Raw genomic sequence first — 19,076 nt, forward strand, 5'->3', positions numbered from 1 at the left:
GGAACCACCTGCCCAGTCACCACACCTCAATCCTACTGAACTGCTCTGAGATGAACAAGAAACTGGTGAAGAACATCTTTGGAGAGTTTTACAAGAGGCACAGCAAAGTATTTCAGCTGAAGGTTTGGAGAAATTAAGTGTTCGGATGCTGAGAGTGTGTGAAGCTGTTCTTCATGCTAATGGAGGATTTTTCACTGGAAATAAAGTGGAACATCTGGACCTTAATAGATTTGGAAGGAAATCTTCAGTCTGTTACATTATGCATGATTTTAGTTGAAAATAGAAGCGCAGATGTTGGTACTACATGGGGGTTTATCAATTTCTATAAAGTGTTTTATTCCTTTTACAGGACACCATTTGTGTGTATTACAGAGTTACATGTCATACATGTCCACTTATAGTTACATTTAATGTTTCTTGTACTCACTCACTCATTTATTCATTCACTCTCAAACTCTGAGAGTTTGGAGCTTAGTGGTTAAGGCATTCAGAATTTGTATCTAAAGGTTGTGAGTTCAAATCCTAGCCACACCTAGCTGCCCCCTTTAGGCCACTGAACAAGCCTCTTAACCACAAAGATGCTCAGTTGTACAGTGAATAACATAAATGTAAGTGACACTAGATAAGGGCATTTGCCAAAATGGCGTCAATGTAAACGTTTTTCTCGCTCTCTTCAGATCTGCTCATTTACCTCAGAGAAACGTATTCACAGAAGGCTTAACAAAACAAATATGTTTTCCAACATAGACTTGACTAATGAGACTGTGTCTGAGTCCTAAATACTAATTGGAAAGCAGTTCTCTAACTGTGGAGTTTGTAAATGAAAGCTCTGCCTCCTGCTGTAGTCTTCACTATTCAAGGTACCAACAAATAACCTGCACCCTTTGATAAATGTAGACATTGTAAAAACATTTGCACTGGTATTGCAGCACATGAACATTCAGTGCTTTCTATGTCAATAACTACAGGGATTCCGCACGGTCAGAAATGTCAAAATTAACATTTTAGGCCTTTAAAAAGTCTTCGCTTTGGGGAAGTGCAGGTTCAGTGATACTTAGCTTGAAAAAAATGACTATAGGTTATTATATAGTGTGATTCTGATGTGGTGATACAGGTCTTAAATTTCATTCTTAATATTCTTCAAAAGGTCTTTAAAAGACTTAAATATGACTTTGTGAAACCTGCAGAAACAATGTAGTAGTATTATATAATTAATGTGAGACCGATTCAGAGGTGGAAAGAGTAATAAAATATTCTACTCAAGAAAAAGTTACTTAAATGAAAGTATAAGTAAAGTTACAGGTTTAAAAATCTACAAATAAAAGTAAAAAGTAGCTTATTTAAATTTTACTCAGTAAAATGTACTGACTATTTTTAACAGATGGGGGTGGGGGTGGGGTTGGGGATTCTATTGTAGTTCAAAAAGGACAAGGGGATATAAATTATTGAAGAAACACCTTTAAAAATTTTAAAGTACAAAAACAAAAATGTCATTTATCATAATGAAAGAAATCGCAAATACAGATTCAGAATTCAAACACTGAGAGTTTTTGAACAACTTTTGATTGGACAACGTTTAGCTTTCAGCTGCATCTTCATCACTGCCATCTGTCTCGTCCGTCTCCATCTTTCTTTCTTATAAGTTTAACACACTTGCTTTTTGCCCATCAATTAAACCCAGCATTATTTTTATTCATTTTTTTTACTCAGTAACAGATATGATTTTAAATGTCTTTTTCTTCTTCTTCTGGGTTCTCCGATTAGGGGGCGCCACAGCGGATCATCTGTCTCCATAACCCCCTGTTCTCTACATCTGCCTCTTTCATACCAACTACCTGCATGGAAAGACCAAGGGAGGAGGTTTATGGATGTGGTGAGGGAAGACATGCAGGTAGTTGGTGTGAAAGAGGCAGCGGCAGATGTAGAGGACAGGTGGGTATGGAGACGAATGATCCGCTGTGGCGCCCCCTAATGGGAGCAGCAAGAAGAAAAAAAAAAAGAAGAAGATCTTCATCCGTTAATTAGCTAGATTTTATCTCACTCTGAGGTCATAACGCGTAATTAGTTTTTTTATTGTTTCCCACCAAACAGACCATGACACTCTATTGCTTTCCTGAGCATTGACGAACAGGATGAGCAAACTGTGAGATATGGCTCTAGTCATATTTTAATCTCCTCAAATCAATAATAGCTTCAGTGATGAATTTCTACAATTACTGAACGATTTGTGCTGATAGCAAAACTCTGAGAAACACAGAGAACAGGTTTAAATCATTATCTCTCTCTGTATCTCTCTTCCTCTATCTATCTCTTTCTCTGTCCATGTCCCTACATCACCCACCTGGCTCGGATTCACCGCTCGCTCATCACCCGCCGCCGCCGCCAATACAATACCGTAACGGTTTCCATAGCGATGCCTGCTCTCTGATTAAGTGGAATTTTCCTACTTCTCATGCCACCAAACCTGGAGGACGTTTCAATTATGAAGGGCGAGTGGGACGAATGTGAGGAGGCTGGAACACATTTCTAGCATCAAGTGTGAATAATAATCAGGGGTTTCGAGCCTTCTTTAAAAAAACAAAAAAAACCACATCTTATTAAGAAGAAATCTGAACGTGAGAGACGCCGAGATGGAGATGAGATCGTTTCAGAAAGTGATTGCGACTTTCAAATGAAGATGAAACGTACCACTGGGGTTGTGGCGTTGATAAAGCGATGTTCCAGTGATGTTAGAAGGCTGAGGTCAGGGTACAGGGTGCACAGCTTGGCCATACCAGGGCTTAAACCCCCAACCTTACATTGAGTACCCCAGAGCCTTAACTGCTGAACTCCCACCTCCCAGTACCACACTGTAGTTTTTAGGAGGTGGTACCTCAGTGTTTGTGACACTGGACTTTGGATTGGAAGTTCATGAGTTCAAATCCCAGCTCCACTAAGCTAAGCTTGAGCAAAGCCCTGAACTCTCACCTGCTCACCTGTAAGTCACTCTGGATAAGGACGTGTGCAAATGCCATAATTGCCATAAAAGTTGTTCTTGGTGTTTGATGTGCTCATTGTAGTCTCAGATGAGCTCTTCTTCTCCCCAAGGTTCAGTGTGCTGAGATGCTTTTCTGCTCAAAACGTTTGTTCAGAGTGGTTATATGTGTTACTTTTGCCTCTCGGTCAGCTCAGAAACATCTAGCGGATTTCTTCTGTCTTCAACAAGACGTCCCTGAGATCAGACCTTTTCTCAGAAGTGATCAAAAGTGCAAAGTGTGTGTGGAAAAATGTGTGTATATAAAGTGTGTATTTAATGTGTGTGTAACTTGTGTTTAAGTGTAATGTGTTTGTGTGTAAAGTGTTGTTGAGTGTAAAGTGAGTGTGTGAAGTGTTTGTGTGAAGTGTTTGTGAGTGTGTGTGAAGTCTTTTTGTGTAAACCGAGTGTGTGTGTAAAGTTTTTGTGTGTAAAACCAGTGTGTTTAAAGTGTTTATAAATGTGAAATGAGTATGTGGAAAATCTTTGTGCATGTAAAGTAAGTGTGTGTGTGTGTGTGTGTGTGTGTGTGTGTGTGTATGTGTGTGTGCGTGTGTGTGCGTGCGTGTGTGTGCGTGTGTGTGTGTGTAAAGTGTTTAAGATTAACACTCCTCCCAGTGGATCATTAAATCACTGCAGAAGGAAGGCAGTGTGTGAAGACGCAATGACCATCAGGACAGAAGAACCTCAGGTCTCCATCAAGAGCTCCATTCAAATCATCAGGATCACAACAGCAGTGGCTCTCATCTCCAACTTACAGCATGCCGTGTCCATAAAAAGACTGCTGAGCAGGTTTCCACAAGCATCGCTCTGAAACCAACCCCTGATGATCAACCATCACCATCTGATCATCAACAAAAATGCCTTGGAAGCTCAAAATCTTTTAATTAAATGTTCATTTTTATTCAAAACATGCTTCCTATCTTCATCGCAGTCTGGTTCAATTTAGTCTCCTCCATCTGCAAGACCAGACCACAGTGAGTGGTCCACCAGGTGGAGAAGATCATCAGGTGTCAACTCACCAAAAATCAACTAAACCAGGAAAGGGCAGGAAAACAAAACCTGCTGCTGACACCAAACATCTGATCTGCAACTATCCATCATGTCCAAAACTACACACCACTCTTCAGACACCCGATCCAGAAACTTAAGTCCATTATGTCTTTTATGGAACCATCTCATCTCATCTCATCTCATCTCATCTCATCTCATCTCATCTCATCTCATCTCATCTCATCGGCAATCAAAGTGTTTCAGATTCCGATTGAGACTCTCAGTTCCTTAATGTGTCCAGAAGTCAGGGTCATGTCTCAGCTCCTTCTGGTTTCCAGATCAACAGCTCGGCCATGATCCATCACCGGGAGCTTATTAAGAGGATTGTGGAGTTAATAAATGTCCACCAGGTGCTCATTAGCACTGAGACGGAGCTTGAGATTCTTCACAAATGTCAAATGATTGTAATCTTCCTGTGTTAAACTCAGTGGATGAAAGACGGTTTTAATGAGCCTGGGTTTCACTGCTCTGCTGTGGGACAATCATCATCATCATCGTCGTCATCATCATCGTCGTCATCATCACTAACTAACTAAAAAAAACATTTTTGTCTCTAACAGAAGAACTTGTGGAGGGATGGGGAGAAGATGTGATCAGACTCCCTCACCCCAGTCACCACAGTCACACACGGAAGTGAAAGCTTAATGGTTTGGGGTTGTTTTGGAGCAGGGAAGAGTGGAGACTCATTCTGGAAAAGTGAAAGTGAACCAACATGGCAACCATTCCATACTTCAACACCATGCAGTTCTGTCTGGACTGCGGCTCATTGGACGTCTGAGTTCTGTACGTGTTATTTAAAAAGTAAACAGACGCCTGGAGTGATATCATGGAACCACCTGCCCAGTCACTGCACCTCAATCCTACTGCTCTGAGATGAACAAGAAACCTCCATCTAGTGAAGAACAACTTTGGAGAATTTTACAAGAGACACAGCAAATGATTTCAGCTGAACGTTTGGAGAAACGAAGTGTCCAGATGCTGAGAGTGTGTGAAGCTGTTCTTCATGCTGAGGGATGATTATTCACTAGAAATAAAGTGGAACATCTGAACATTTATAGATGTTTTTATCATATAAAACGTTACGTGATGTTACATGACTAAGTCTGTTGCATAGAAACAAAAGGAACACGCGTGTGTCTCTCAAACACCATGAAAAACTCCACACGTTTCATGTAGAACGAATTAAAGATGAGATCATTTGAGACTGATGTCTGTTTTGTTTTTGTGAGAATAAAAATACGGACTTAATTTATGTTTTGGATCTGACAATCTGACTGCACTGATCAACACCATAAACCGTGTGTGTGCGTGTGTGTGTGTGTGTGTGTGTGTGTGTGTGTCTACAGATGGATATCCACGAGATGAAATGATATACAAGTGGAGGAAGAACTCAGTGGAAGCAGCTGATCAGAAATCCTGGAGACTGTATCAGTTTGACTTCATGGGTCTGAGGAACACCACAGACGTCCTCAAGACCACATCAGGTAACTCGCTCAATTCCTCTGTGTGTGTGTGTGTGTGTGTGTGTGTGTGTGTGTGTGTGTGTGTGTGTGTGTGTGTGTGTGTGTGTGTGTGTGTGTGTGTGTGTTTGGACAAAGTAATGTTATGAGTGTTAAAAATTGGTGAGTGTTTTACATGTGTTATAAAGGCTGTAAATCTGAAATCTGTTATAACGACTGGAAGTGATTATGAATTTATTGTGAATGTGTTATGAAGGATGGAATTGAATATGAATGTGTTATGAAGGATGGAATTGAATATGAATGTGTTATGAAGAGTGGAATTGAATATGAATGTGTTATAATGAGTGGAATTGAATATGAATGTGTTATGAAGGGTGAATATTAATGTGTTATGAAGGGTGAAATTGAATATGAATGTGTTTTGAAGCGTGGAATTGAATATGAATGTGTTATGAAGAGTGGAATTGAATATGAATGTGTTATGAAGGGTTCAATTGAATATGAATGTGTTATAAAGGGTGGAATTGAATATGAATGTGTTATGAAGAGTGGAATTGAATATGAATGTGTTATGAAGAGTGGAATTTTAATATGAATGTGTTATGAAGAGTGGAATTTTAATATGAATGTGTTATAAAGGGTGGAATTGAATATGAATGTGTTATTCATATTCAATTCCACCCTTTATAACACATTCATATTCAATTCCACCCTTTATAACACATTCATATTAAAATTCCACTCTTCATAACACATTCATATTAAAATTCCACTCTTCATAACACATTCATATTCAATTCCACCCTTTATGTGTTATGAAGAGTGGAATTGAATATGAATGTGTTATGAAGGGTGGAATTGAATATGAATGTGTTATAATGAGTGGAATTGAATATGAATGTGTTATGAAGGATGGAATTGAATATGAATGTGTTATGAAGGGTTCAATTGAATATGAATGTGTTTTGAAGCGTGGAATTGAATATGAATGTGTTATGAAGAGTGGAATTGAATATGAATGTGTTATGAAGGGTTCAATTGAATATGAATGTGTTATAAAGGGTGGAATTGAATATGAATGTGTTATGAAGGGTGGAATTGAATATGAATGTGTTATGAAGAGTGGAATTTTAATATGAATGTGTTATGAAGAGTGGAATTTTAATATGAATGTGTTATGAAGGGTGGAATTGAATATGAATGTGTTATGAAGAGTGGAATTGAATATGAATGTGTTATGAAGGGTGGAATTGAATATAAATGTGTTATGAAGGGTGGAATTGAATATGAATGTGTTATGAAGGGTGGAATTGAATATGAATGTGTTATGAAGGGTGGAATTGAATATGAATGTGTTATGAAGGGTGGAATTGAATATGAATGTGTTATGAAGGGTGGAATTAAATATGAATGTGTTATGAAGGGTGGAATTAAATATAAATGTGTTATGAAGAGTGAAATTGAATATGAATGTGTTATAAGTGTGTTATGAAAGCAGAAAGTCTTCTATTACTGAAAGTGTCATTGTGTTATTTAAAAGCTGGGCATGAACATAAATGTGTTTTGAGAGTGTTATGAAGGCTGGACATGAACATGGATGTGTTATGAATGTTGAAGTTGAATATGAATTGGTTATGAAGGCTGGAAATGAACAGGAATCTGTTAAGTGTTATGAATGTGGTATGAGTGAAGGCTGTGGTTATGATTATGTAAGTGATTATGAATGTATGATGGGTGCATCATGAAGCCTGGAGATAAATAAGGATGTTCTAGGAGTGTCTTATAAATGATCAAATTAATATGAATGTGTTATGAAGGCTGAAGGGTATTATAAATGTGTTATGATTGTGTTATGAAGGCTGAAGGTGAATTTGAATGTGTTATGAGTGTGTTGTGAACGCTGAAGGTGAATTTGAATGTCTTATAAGTGTGCTATAAAGGCTGAATGTGAATATGAATGTGTTTTGAGTGTGCTATGAAGGATAGAAGTGATTATGAATGTATGATGGGTGCATCATTAAGCCTGGAGATAAATAAAGATGTCCTAGAAGAGTCTCATAAATCATCTAATTAATATGAATGTATAATGAAGACTGAAGGTGAACATAAATGTATTATCGGTTTGTTATAGATGCTAAACCTGAATATGAATGTATTATGAGTGTGTTATGAAGGCTCAAGGTGAATAGGCATGTGTTAAGAATGTGTTATGAAGGCTAAAGGTGAATATTAATAGGTTATGATTGTGTTATGAAGGCTGAAGATGAATATGAATGTGTTATGAGTGTGCTATGAAGGCGGAAGGTGAATATGAACATGTTATGAGCAGTTCTGCAACTAACTATTATTTTGATAATTGATTAATCAGGCGATTGTGTTTTAGATTAATCGATTAATCTGATAAAAGTTTTTTAACAATTATTTTTTTTTTACATTTTATGTTTTGGTTTTTATGTATAAAGTTGTACTTAAAAATGCAAAATCATTTAAACTTAAACTCTCTTTAGTTTAGTCATTTTAAAGCTTGTAGTAGCTGCTTGTTAAGAAGTACATAGGGGAATTTCCCCTTTAAACAATTTCACTCATGCTTTCTGTTAAAATAATAAATAAATAAAAACAGCGTTTGAGTATGAAAAGTGAAGCAGTTTGTGTAAATCAACAATTGTATTGTATTTTGTAGATGGCAAGTTGACAACCTGCTTTAAACAATTAATACAAAATATAATACAACATTGATTTGAAAAATAATGATATTTTGTTAATTTGTGATGACATACAGTGGGCATCTAGTATATATATATATATAATCAATTAAATTTTTAATAATATTTAAATAATATATGCATAAATTAAATATTCAAACATTGAAAACAAGCATGAAAGTAAATAATGTTTGAAAACAGAAGTTACTGTTGTACACAAATGCTATAAAAAGAGAATGGAACAAAGAAACGCAGCAAACTAACAGCTCGATTAAAAAAAAAAAAAAAAAAGAAAGAAAATATGCATCAGTGTACAAATTAATAATCATTCACTGAAAACCACAACAGTGAGTAAAAATATATTCATTTACTGCTGATGTTTTTTGCTGCTTTTAGATTTAGTGTTTGTTCGCACCGGTTTAATTAAATCATCACGATGTCGCGAGCGAACTGATTGCGCAACCTGACGCTCGCGACAGAACAGATCCAGTGCGACTTTCCCGAAGTTACAAACAAACAGTTTACACAATAACACTTCATTAAAATACACCATTTACACATGATGAGGATCAAACAGTTTTCACTCACCGTGCAGATGTTTCACCTTCATCATATTGTTTCTTATCGTCGCGCTAAACCATAACTCGAGCAGCCCAGATAATCAACAACATCATCTGTTGACAACAAATTTCCTTTTCGATTATTATACATTTTATCGATCAGTTGTTGCATCCCTATTTATGAGTGTGATACGAATGTGTTATGAAGGCTGAGGTGAACATAAATGTATTATAGGTTTGTTATTACAGCTGAATCTAAATCTGAATGTGTTATGAAGGCTGAAGGTGAATTTAAATGTATTATAAGTGCGTTATAAAGGCTAAAGGTGAATATGAATGTGTTATGAGTGTGTTATGAAGGCTGAAGGTGAATTTAAATGTATTATGAGTGCGTTATAAAGGCTAAAGGTGAATATGAATGTGTTATGAATGTGTTATGAAGGCTGGAGGTGAATATGAATGTATTATGAGAGTGTAATGAAGGCTTAAAGTGAATATGAATGTGCTATTAATGTGTTATGAAGGCTAAGGGTGAGTACATTTATTATGAGTGTATTATAAAGGCTTAATTAGAATATGCATGTATTAATAATGTGTTATAATGGCTGAAAGTGAATATGAATGTTTTATGTGTGTTATGAAGGCTAAAGGTGAATATTATTTCGCTATGAATGTGTTATGAAGGCTGAGGTGAACATAAATGTATTATGAGGGCGTTATAAAGGCTAAAAGTGAATATGAATGTGTTATGAAGGCTGAGGTGAACATAAATGTATTATGGGTTTGTTATGAGGGCTGAATCTAAATCTGAATGTGTTATGAAGACTGAAGGTGAATATAAATGTATTATGAGGGCGTTATAAAGGCTAAAAGTGAATATGAATGTGTTATGAAGGCTGAAGGTGAATATGAATGTATTATGAGTGTGTAATGAAGGCTTAAAGTGAATATGAATGTGTTATGAGTGTGTTATGAAGGCTTAAGGTAAATATGAATGGGTTATGAAAGCGTTATAAAGGCTAAAGGTGAATATATGTATTATAGGTGTGTTATGAAGGCTATAGGTGAATTTGAATGTGTTATGAGGGTGTTATGAAGGCTAAAGTTGAATATGAATGAGCTATGAATGTGTTATGAAGGCTGAGGGTGAGTGAATTTATTATGAGTGTGTTATGGAGGCTTATTTTGAATATGCATGTATTAATAATGTGTTATAAAGGCTAAAAGTGAATATGAATGTATTATGAGTGTGTTATGAAGGCTTGAAGTGAATATGAATGTGTTATGAAGGCTGAAAGTGAATATGAATGAGCTATGAATGTGTTATGAAGGCTGAGGGTGAGTGAATTTATTATGAGTGTGTTATGGAGGCTTATTTTGAATATGCATGTATTAATAATGTGTTATAAAGGCTGAAAGTGAATATGAATGTATTATGAGTGTGTTATGAAGGCTGAAGGTGAATATGAATGTGCTATGAATGTGTTATAAAGGCTGAAGTTGAGGATGAATTTATTATGAGTGTTTTATGGAGGCTAAATTTAAACATGTATTATTAAGAATGTGTTATCAGGGCTGAAAGGGAATATAAATGTGTTCTGAGTGTGTTATGAAGGCTTAAGGTAAATATGAATGGGTTATGAGAGCGTTATAAAGGCTGAAGGTGAATATAAATGTATTAATGGTGTGTTATGAAGGCTGAAAGCACACACCCTACAAATACAGCGTGTTTGTTTTTCTGGATGTTGCTGAGCACAGCTATTTTTTAAGAAGAGGTTGTTTTAGAGGAAATGTCAGCTGATAAAAATAAGGATATGCTGACATTTTCTTTCGGGCATAATAACGGAGCGAGTGTGAACATAACACAAGATTACACACTTCCTTCACATCAAATGTCAAAGTTAAATCATTTGCTCCTGATTTGTCACATGCAGACATTTTGGTTTTGTAAACAAATGTATTTATGTAAACATCTAAGACGCTTGTGCTATAAATCAGACACGGGGGGAATTATTCCACCACAGTGCTGTGGAGTTCTGGATTCTGACTGGTGCTGATGGATTTTCTATATTATTAGTGCGCTACACAGACAAAAGTATTTGGACACGCGGCTTTTTCACCCGTATGTGGTTCTTTGCCACAGAAAGTTAGAGGCACACAGTTGTATAGGAAGTTTTTGGATGCAGTACCATGACATTTTTCCTTCACATCAGTTTGAAGACCCAAACTTGTTCCAGCATGCTAAATAGCCAGCTCCATGAAGATATGCTTACATAGGTATATGAATGTGTTATAAAGCCTGAAGGTGAAATTTAATCTGTTATGAATGTGTTATCAGGGCTGAAAGGGAATATGAATGTGCTATGAAAGTGTTATGAAGGCTCGAAAGTAAATCTAAAAGACAGAACATGACTTTGATTCTGCTAGGTGTGTGCTTATTCTGCGAGGGGTGAACAAGAATGAGTTATAAGTGTGTTATGAAGGTTGTTGATGAACATGAGTGTGTAATGGAAATGAATATAAATGTGCTATGTTTTTGTGTTGAAGACTGGAAGTAAATACAAATGTGTTATGAAAGTGTTATGAAGGATGGAAGTGAATGTAAATGTGTTATAAGTGTGTTATAAATGCTGGCGGTGAATTTGAAAGTCTTATAAAGACTTAAAGTGACTTTTATTTTGTTATGAGTGTGCTATGAAAGCTGGAAGTGAACATTAATTTGTTATAAGTGTATTATAAATGCTGGGCATGAACAGGAAGGTGCTATGAGTGTGTTATGAATGTGAACATGAATGTGCTAAGTGTTTTAAGAAGGCTGGAGGTGAACATAAAATAGTTATGAGTGTGTTATGGAAACTTAAAGTGGCTTTGTGTTAGGAGTGTCCTAAGAAGGCTAAAGGTGAATATGAATGTTATGAGTGTGTTATGAAGGCTGCAGGTGAATTTGAATGTGTTATGAGTGTGTTATGAAGGCTGCAGGTGAATTTGAATGTGTTATGAGTGTGTTATGAAGGCTGAATTTGAATATAAATAATATCAGTGTGTTATGAAGGCTGCAGGTGAATTTGAATGTGTTATGAGTGTGTTATAAAGGCTGAATTTGAATATGAATGTTATGAGTGTGTTATGAAGGCTAAAGGTGAATTTGAATGTGTTAGGTGAGGTCAACTTTATTATCCCCGAGGGGCAATTTGTTTCACAGCCAGCAGAGTCCATACAATCCCAAACACACACAACAAACAGTACAGGTACAGAGAGAGAGAGAGAGAAAAAAAAAAATTATATATATATATATATATTTTACCACACACTTTAACAATACCCTGAAGTCTAGTTCTATTTTTCAGATTAATCGATCCATACAAACACACAAATGTAAAAGTAATAACTGACTCAATAAAACAAGAATAAAACATTTTCATAAAAGTGCTATCCACGTTAAAACCACGGAGTTTCCGTAAAAGATACATACGCTGGTGGGCTTTTTTACAAACAGCATCCACATGAGCCCCCAAAAGTCAACTTTTCATCTATTATAGTACCAAGATATTTAAAATGATGTACAATCTCAACAGTATGATCATTAATAACCACAGGAGAGATGTCTGTACAATTCTTCCTAAAATCTACAATCATCTCTTTAGTAAAAAAGGACAGTTTACACCAATCAATAAAATCTACCAGTACAGAACCGTGAACAGAATTATCATAATCAGGGAGGGAAACGATCACTGAATCATCAGCAAACTTAATGATATGGCGCCTCTCAAGTTGCGTACGACACTCATTAGTATAAAGCACAAATAAAAGAGGTGAAAGAACACACCCTTGTGGTGACCCAGTAGAGGAAAAAAGTACATCAGACAAAACACTGTTCACCTTCACACGCTGAGTGTGTTATGAAGGCTAAAGTTGAATTTAAATGTGTTATGAGTGTGTTATGAAGGCTGAAGTTGAATATGAATGTTATGTTGTGTATTATGAAGGCTGCAGGTGAATTTGAATGTGTTATGAGTGTGTTATAAAGGCTGCAGGTGAATTTGAATGTGTTATGAGTGTGTTATGAAGGCTAAAGGTGAATTTAAATGTGTTATGAGTGTTTAATGAAGGCTGAAGGTGAATTTGAATGTGTTATGAGTGTGTTATGAAGGCTGAAGGTGAATTTGAATGTGTTATGAGTGTGTTATGAAGGCTGAAGGTGAATTAGAATGTGTTATGAGTGTGTTTTGAAGGCTAAAGGTGAATTTAAATGTGTTATGAGTGTGTTATGAAGGCTGAACGTGAATTTGAATGTGTTATGAGTGTGTTATGAAGGCTGAAGGTGAATTTGAATGTGTTATGAGTGTGTTATGAATGCTGAAGGTGAATTTGAATGTGTTATGAGTGTGTTATGAAGGCTGAAGGTGAATTAGAATGTGTTATGAGTGTGTTATGAAGGCTGAAGGTGAATTAGAATGTGTTATGAGTGTGTTATGAAGGCTGAAGGGGAATTTGAATGTGTTATGGGAGTGTTATGAAGGCTGAAGGTGAATATGAATGTTATAGGTGTGTTATGAAGGCTGCAGGTGAATTTGAATGTATTATGAGTGTGGAATTGAATATGTATGTTTTATGAACTGTGGAAATTGATATGAATGTGTTACGAGTATGCTATGAAGGCTGGAGATGAACATGGATGTGTTTTTGAAGGGTGGAATTAAATATGAATATGTTATGAAGCATGGAACGGTATATGTATGTGTTAGGAACAATGAAAATGAATATGAATGTGTTACAAGGCTGTTCTAAAGGCTGGAGGTGAATATAAATCTGTTATGAAGGGTGGAATTGAATAATGAATATGTTATGAAGGCCGAAAGTCAATATAAATGTATTATAAAGATCCAAGGTGAACATTAATCTGTTATAATTGTGGAAGTGAACATGAATGTGTTATGAGAGTGTTAAGAAGGCTAGAGATGAATATAAATAAGTTATTAATCTGTTATAAAGATCTGTGTTTATATTAAAAGCTCCAAATGGGTATAAATGCAGGATCTGATTAAAAGGACCTTTTGTACTGCTATTGCAGATTTTAGTTTTTTTAACTCGTATGTTAGAAAAAACAAATCCCGCTTCATTCGTGGCTCCTCTGGAAAACATTCGCTCACAGATTTGCTCACAGCTGAAAAAGTTAATTTTATATATTTGTTTATATATTTCACATATCAGCACCTGTTTAATTAACACCAGATTTGTGACATATGGAGTGAAGGTACCGCATTGAGGTTGTTCCAGTGCTCATTTGTGACAGAGACACACAGTGAATAACTGCCTTTCAGCCACCATGCTGGATTTCTTCAGCAGCGTATTGGACGAAAAAGAAAAAAACTCGCTATTCACCACGTCAGATAAAGAATGTCAGAGAGAAAGCAAAGACGTTGCCTTCGCGGTTCCTGCTTTAAATCTCTTTTTGTATGACTGGAGAATAAACTGTAAGAGTGACAAATGGGCATTAGAGTAGAGGACAATTAAAAAAAAAAATAAATCACTTTTTTGAAAGAACAAAACTGGTTTCACTTTTTTTTGTGGACTAAAAGCAATTGCCTGCATGAAAGGAAGAACTTTTGAAAGAACACGTCGCTTTTAAATAGATATTTTTTGTAACCTTGGTGATGAATCTGGAAAAAAAAGTCACTACTTTTTTTTTTTTTATCAATATCAAACCATTTTTTTTTATTTTTTTTTCCCCAAGAAGCTTAACACTATAAAGAAAATGTTTTTTTCCTCATCAAGCAGTGACTTTATATTAATTATTAACTATTTAAACATGTTTATAAAATAGCAAAAATGCTTTAAATCTCAATTTGACATTTATTTTTACATGTTTTTCCATCAATTTATTGCTATATAATAAATAATAAATAATTTTCTTATAACTTTAAATGATAGTTAAATATTTTTGCATGTTGGGTGAAAAGAAGGGGAAAAAAGGGAGAACATTAAACAATCTATACATCATTGTAAAGGTCCAAGCCTCAAGCATCACTTTTAGATCTGTTTTTTCAATGGAGAATGTATAACGAAAGTATTTGCTGAATTTGTATAAGCAGTACACACAAACAACATGCCGAAAAAATGCAGTACACAATTATTGTAATAACGAGTCACAAAATCATCCACTGCTGCAAATTCCAGTTTATTAGGAACGATGAGGCTCCACTGAACAACATGCCATAAACCATTTTTGCTCCAACCAAACAATAGTGTTGTAATTTCCATAATTCATCCTAAGCATTTTTCTACTGATATACCCCATGTCTCTCCTCTGCACATGTCCAAACCATCTCAAACCACCCCCTCACCTTGTCTACAAAACGTCCTACATGTGCTGTCCCTCTAATAAACTCATTTCTAATCTTGTCCATCGTCGTCACTCCCAAAAAAAACCTCAACATCTTCAGCTCTGCTACCTCCAGCTCCACCTCCTGTCTTTTACTCAATGCCACTGTCTCTAATCCATACAACATCTCAGGTCTCACCACAGTCCTATAAACTTTCCCTTTCACTCTCACAGATACTCTTCTATCACAAATCACTCCTGTCACTCTTCTCCACCCACTCCACCCTGCCTGCACTCTTTTCTTTACTTCCCTAACACACTCTCCATTACTTTGCACTGTTGACCCCAGGTACCTGAATTCCTCCACCTTCTCCACCTCTTCTCCCTGCAACCGCACCCCTCCACTGCCCTCCCTCTCATTCACACACATGTACTCTGTCTTACTCCTACTGACTTTCATTCCCCTTCTCTCCAGCGCATATCTCCACCTCTCCAGGCTCTTCTCAACCTGCTCTCTACTCTCACCACAAATCACAAAGTCATCTGCAAACATCATAGTCCAGGAAGACTCCTGTCTGACCTCGTCCGTCAACCTGTCCATCACCACTGCAAACAGGAAAGGGCTCAGGGCCGGTCCTTGATGCAGTCCAACCTTCACCCTGAACCAGTCTGTCTTTCCTACTGCACACTTCACTGCCGTCACACTGTCCTCATACATGTCCTGCACCACCCTCACATACTTCTCTGACACACCTGACTTCCTCATACAATACCACAACTCCTCTCTCCACCCTGTCATACGCTTTCTCTAAATCCACAAATGCACAATGCAATTCCTTCTGTCCTTCTCTATACTTCTCCATCAACATCCTCAAAGCAAATAAGGCATCTGTGGTGCTCTTCCTCGGCATGAAACTATACTGTTACTCACAGATGGTCACCTCTTCTCTCAACCTGGCTTCCACTACTCTTTCCCATAACTTCATGGTGTGACTGATCAACTTAATTCCCCTGTAGTTACTGCAAGACTGCACATCTCCTTTATGTTTAAAGATCGGTACCAGCACACTCCTTCTCCATTCCTTAGGCATCTTCTCACCTTCCAAAATCCTGTTAAACAATCTGGTTAAAAACTCCACTGCCATCTCTCCTAAACATCTCCACGCTTCTATCGGGATGTCATCTGGTCCAACCGACTTTCCACTCTTCATCCTCTTAATCGCTGCTCTCACTTCCTCCTTACTAATCCTATCCACCTCCTGCTTCACCAACTCCACATCATCCAACCTTCTCTCTCTCTGATTTTCCTCGTTCATCAGCTGCTCAAAATACTCCCTCCATCTTCTCAACACACTCTCCTCACTAGTCAACACATTTCCCTCTCCATCCTTTATTGCTCTAACTTGCAGCACATCCTTCCCAGCTCGGTCCCTCTGCCTGGCCAATCGGTATAAATCCTTTTCTCCTTCCTCAGTGTCCAAGCTCTCCTACATGCCTTTTCCTTGGCTTTCGCCACATCCCTCTTAACCTGCTGCCGCATCTCCTTGTACTCCTGCCTACTTTTCTCATCACTCTGTCGGTCCCACTTCTGTTTTGCCAACCTCTTTCTCTTTATGCTCTCCTGCACTTCCTCATTCCACCACCACGTCTCCTTGTCTTGCTTTCTATTTCCAGATGTCACACCAAGTACTTTTCTAGCTGCGTCCCTCAACACTCCTGCAGTAGTTGCCCAATCATCCAACACCTCCTTAACACCACTGAGCTCCTGTCTGACCTCTTCCCTGAACCTCACACTACACTCTTCCTCCTTCAGTTTCCTCCATCTTATTCTTCTTTCAGTCCTCACTCTCCTACTCTTCTTCTTCACCTCCAAAACCATCCTACAGACCACCATCCGATGCTGTCTAGCTACACTGTCCCCCGCCAACACCTTACAGTCTCCAATCTCCTTCAGGTTGCATCTCCTGCATAGCACATAGTCCACCTGTGTGCACCTTCCTCCACTCTTATACATCACCCTGTGATCCTCCTTCTTCTTAAAATAAGTGTTCACCATGATAAAACAGTTTAAACACCTCCAATGTTCCTGCTCTTACTCCCTTTCCACTTGGTCTCCTGAACACACAACATATCTACCTTTCTCCTCTCCGTCATATCAGCTTCCTCTCTCCCTTTACCAGTCATAGTACCAACATTTGAAGTACCAACCCGAACCTCCACTCTCCTCCACTTCTCCTTTCCCTGCTGTCTCTGTAGACGTCTTCCTCCTCTCCTTCTCCTCCTTCGGCCAACAGTAGCCCAATTTCCACCGGTACCCTGTCGGCTAACGATACCTGTGGCGGTCGTTGTTAACCCGGGCCTCGACCGATCCGGTATGAAATTCTCATTTGTGATCCGCATATTTGATTTGGCACATGTTTTATGCTGGATGACCTTCCTAACGCAACCCTCCCCATTTACCCGGGCTTGGGACCGGCACTAAGAGTACACTGGCTTGTGCATCCATAATGGCTGGGTTAGGTACACCATCTACCACTTCATCTAATTCACTCCAGAATCTTTCCTTCTCCTCCATCACACAACCCACTTGTGGAGCATAAGCACTGATGACATTTATCATCATCCCTTCAACCTCCAGCTTCACGTTCATCACCCTATCAGACACTCTCTTCACCTCCACTACACTCTTACTGTACTCTTCCTTCAGAATCCCCCCTACACCATTGGGTGATTCTGAAGGAAGAGTACAGTAAGAGTGTAGTAGTGTTTTACACTACTTTATTAAAATTTTACTTATATTTTTATTAATAAATTATATTATTTCAACATAAAACAATTTAAAAAAGTGTTTTGGTCTGTGATGCTCTCCAAGACAGACCGGGAAATTCAGCCAAACTAATTAGTGATGTGGCAAACGTGATTCCGCAATAAACTGGGGCACGAGATTCGAACCGTGGTAAAGCGGGAGATTACTGTGTATATATATAATAATATTTATAGATAGATAGACCGATAGATCGATAGATAGATAGATAGATAGATAGATAGATAGATAGATAGATAGATAGATAGATAGATAGATAGATAGAAATCTTTTCAGAAGTACTTTTCGCTTACCTGTGATTCCACCCCCAGGTGACTATGTGGTGATGACGGTTTATTTTGACCTGAGCAGAAGGATGGGTTACTTCACCATCCAGACCTACATCCCCTGCATCCTGACCGTCGTCCTCTCCTGGGTCTCCTTTTGGATAAAAAAAGATGCAACGCCTGCCAGAACTGCTTTAGGTATACACACACACACACACACACACACACACACACACACACCTGCTCGAAACATGTGGTGCTGGTATTTTTATGTTTTAAAAATACTATTGTGATTTTGTTTTAGTCATAATCTATAATTGTGTGTATAATGCTTTATGAATAGATTATAAGGTCTTATGAGTGTACAGTATCTATAGGTCATTATACGTACATAGGTCTTCGCAAACGAAGAAGAAATTCTTACAGAGGTCATTTCCCTGGTGGCTTTTGTTCGTGAAAGTCTTCAAAGTTGCAGAAAATCCATCTGTTTCCACAATCTCACACTTTTCGGAATTAGCCAATGACCTTCCGCGGCCTCATTTCCCGCCGCGATTCGTCTCTCTGGTAAAATAGAAGTGACAGAAAATCCCTGCTGTGTGTTTTCAAGATAACAACAGGTTGTGTAGTGGACAAAGAGCCTTTGCCTCCAGAGAAAGAGAAACGAAAGTGAAGGAGACGAGTCCCTGTGTCTGGCTGTCTCCGGTGTTGGGAAAGAGAGGGGGAAAAACACAGTAGAAAAGATATCGGAGGACAAAAAAGAAGGATGGATGCAATTAATCTGTCAGACAAAAGAAGTCATTATGCTTTCGGTGAGGGGGAAAATGAACAGTCAAGAAAAAAAAAAGAAACAGATTTGTTTTACACACATCCAGC

General features: G+C 37.7%; 3 protein-coding genes across 3 annotated transcripts in view; 1 reads left to right on the top strand and 2 right to left on the bottom strand.

Moving 5' to 3' along the window:
- atp10a (ATPase phospholipid transporting 10A) overlaps positions 1-19,076 on the bottom strand; it is a 377,925-nt gene that overhangs the window by 331,466 nt on the left and 27,383 nt on the right. The gene's annotated exons all lie outside the window — the stretch shown is intronic.
- Positions 1-19,076, bottom strand: part of oca2 (oculocutaneous albinism II) — a 370,587-nt gene that overhangs the window by 149,599 nt on the left and 201,912 nt on the right. The window lies entirely within an intron of this gene.
- gabrg3 (gamma-aminobutyric acid type A receptor subunit gamma3) overlaps positions 1-19,076 on the top strand; it is a 130,796-nt gene that overhangs the window by 99,319 nt on the left and 12,401 nt on the right. The window contains exons 6-7 of the mRNA XM_083563379.1: positions 5,413-5,550; positions 18,249-18,401. Coding sequence (XP_083419505.1) covers positions 5,413-5,550; positions 18,249-18,401 — 291 coding nt within the window. The remainder of the gene's footprint in view (positions 1-5,412; positions 5,551-18,248; positions 18,402-19,076) is intronic.

Source organism: Silurus aristotelis (assembly GCF_946808225.1).
Source record: "Silurus aristotelis genome assembly, chromosome: 2".
Taxonomy (NCBI): domain Eukaryota; kingdom Metazoa; phylum Chordata; class Actinopteri; order Siluriformes; family Siluridae; genus Silurus; species Silurus aristotelis.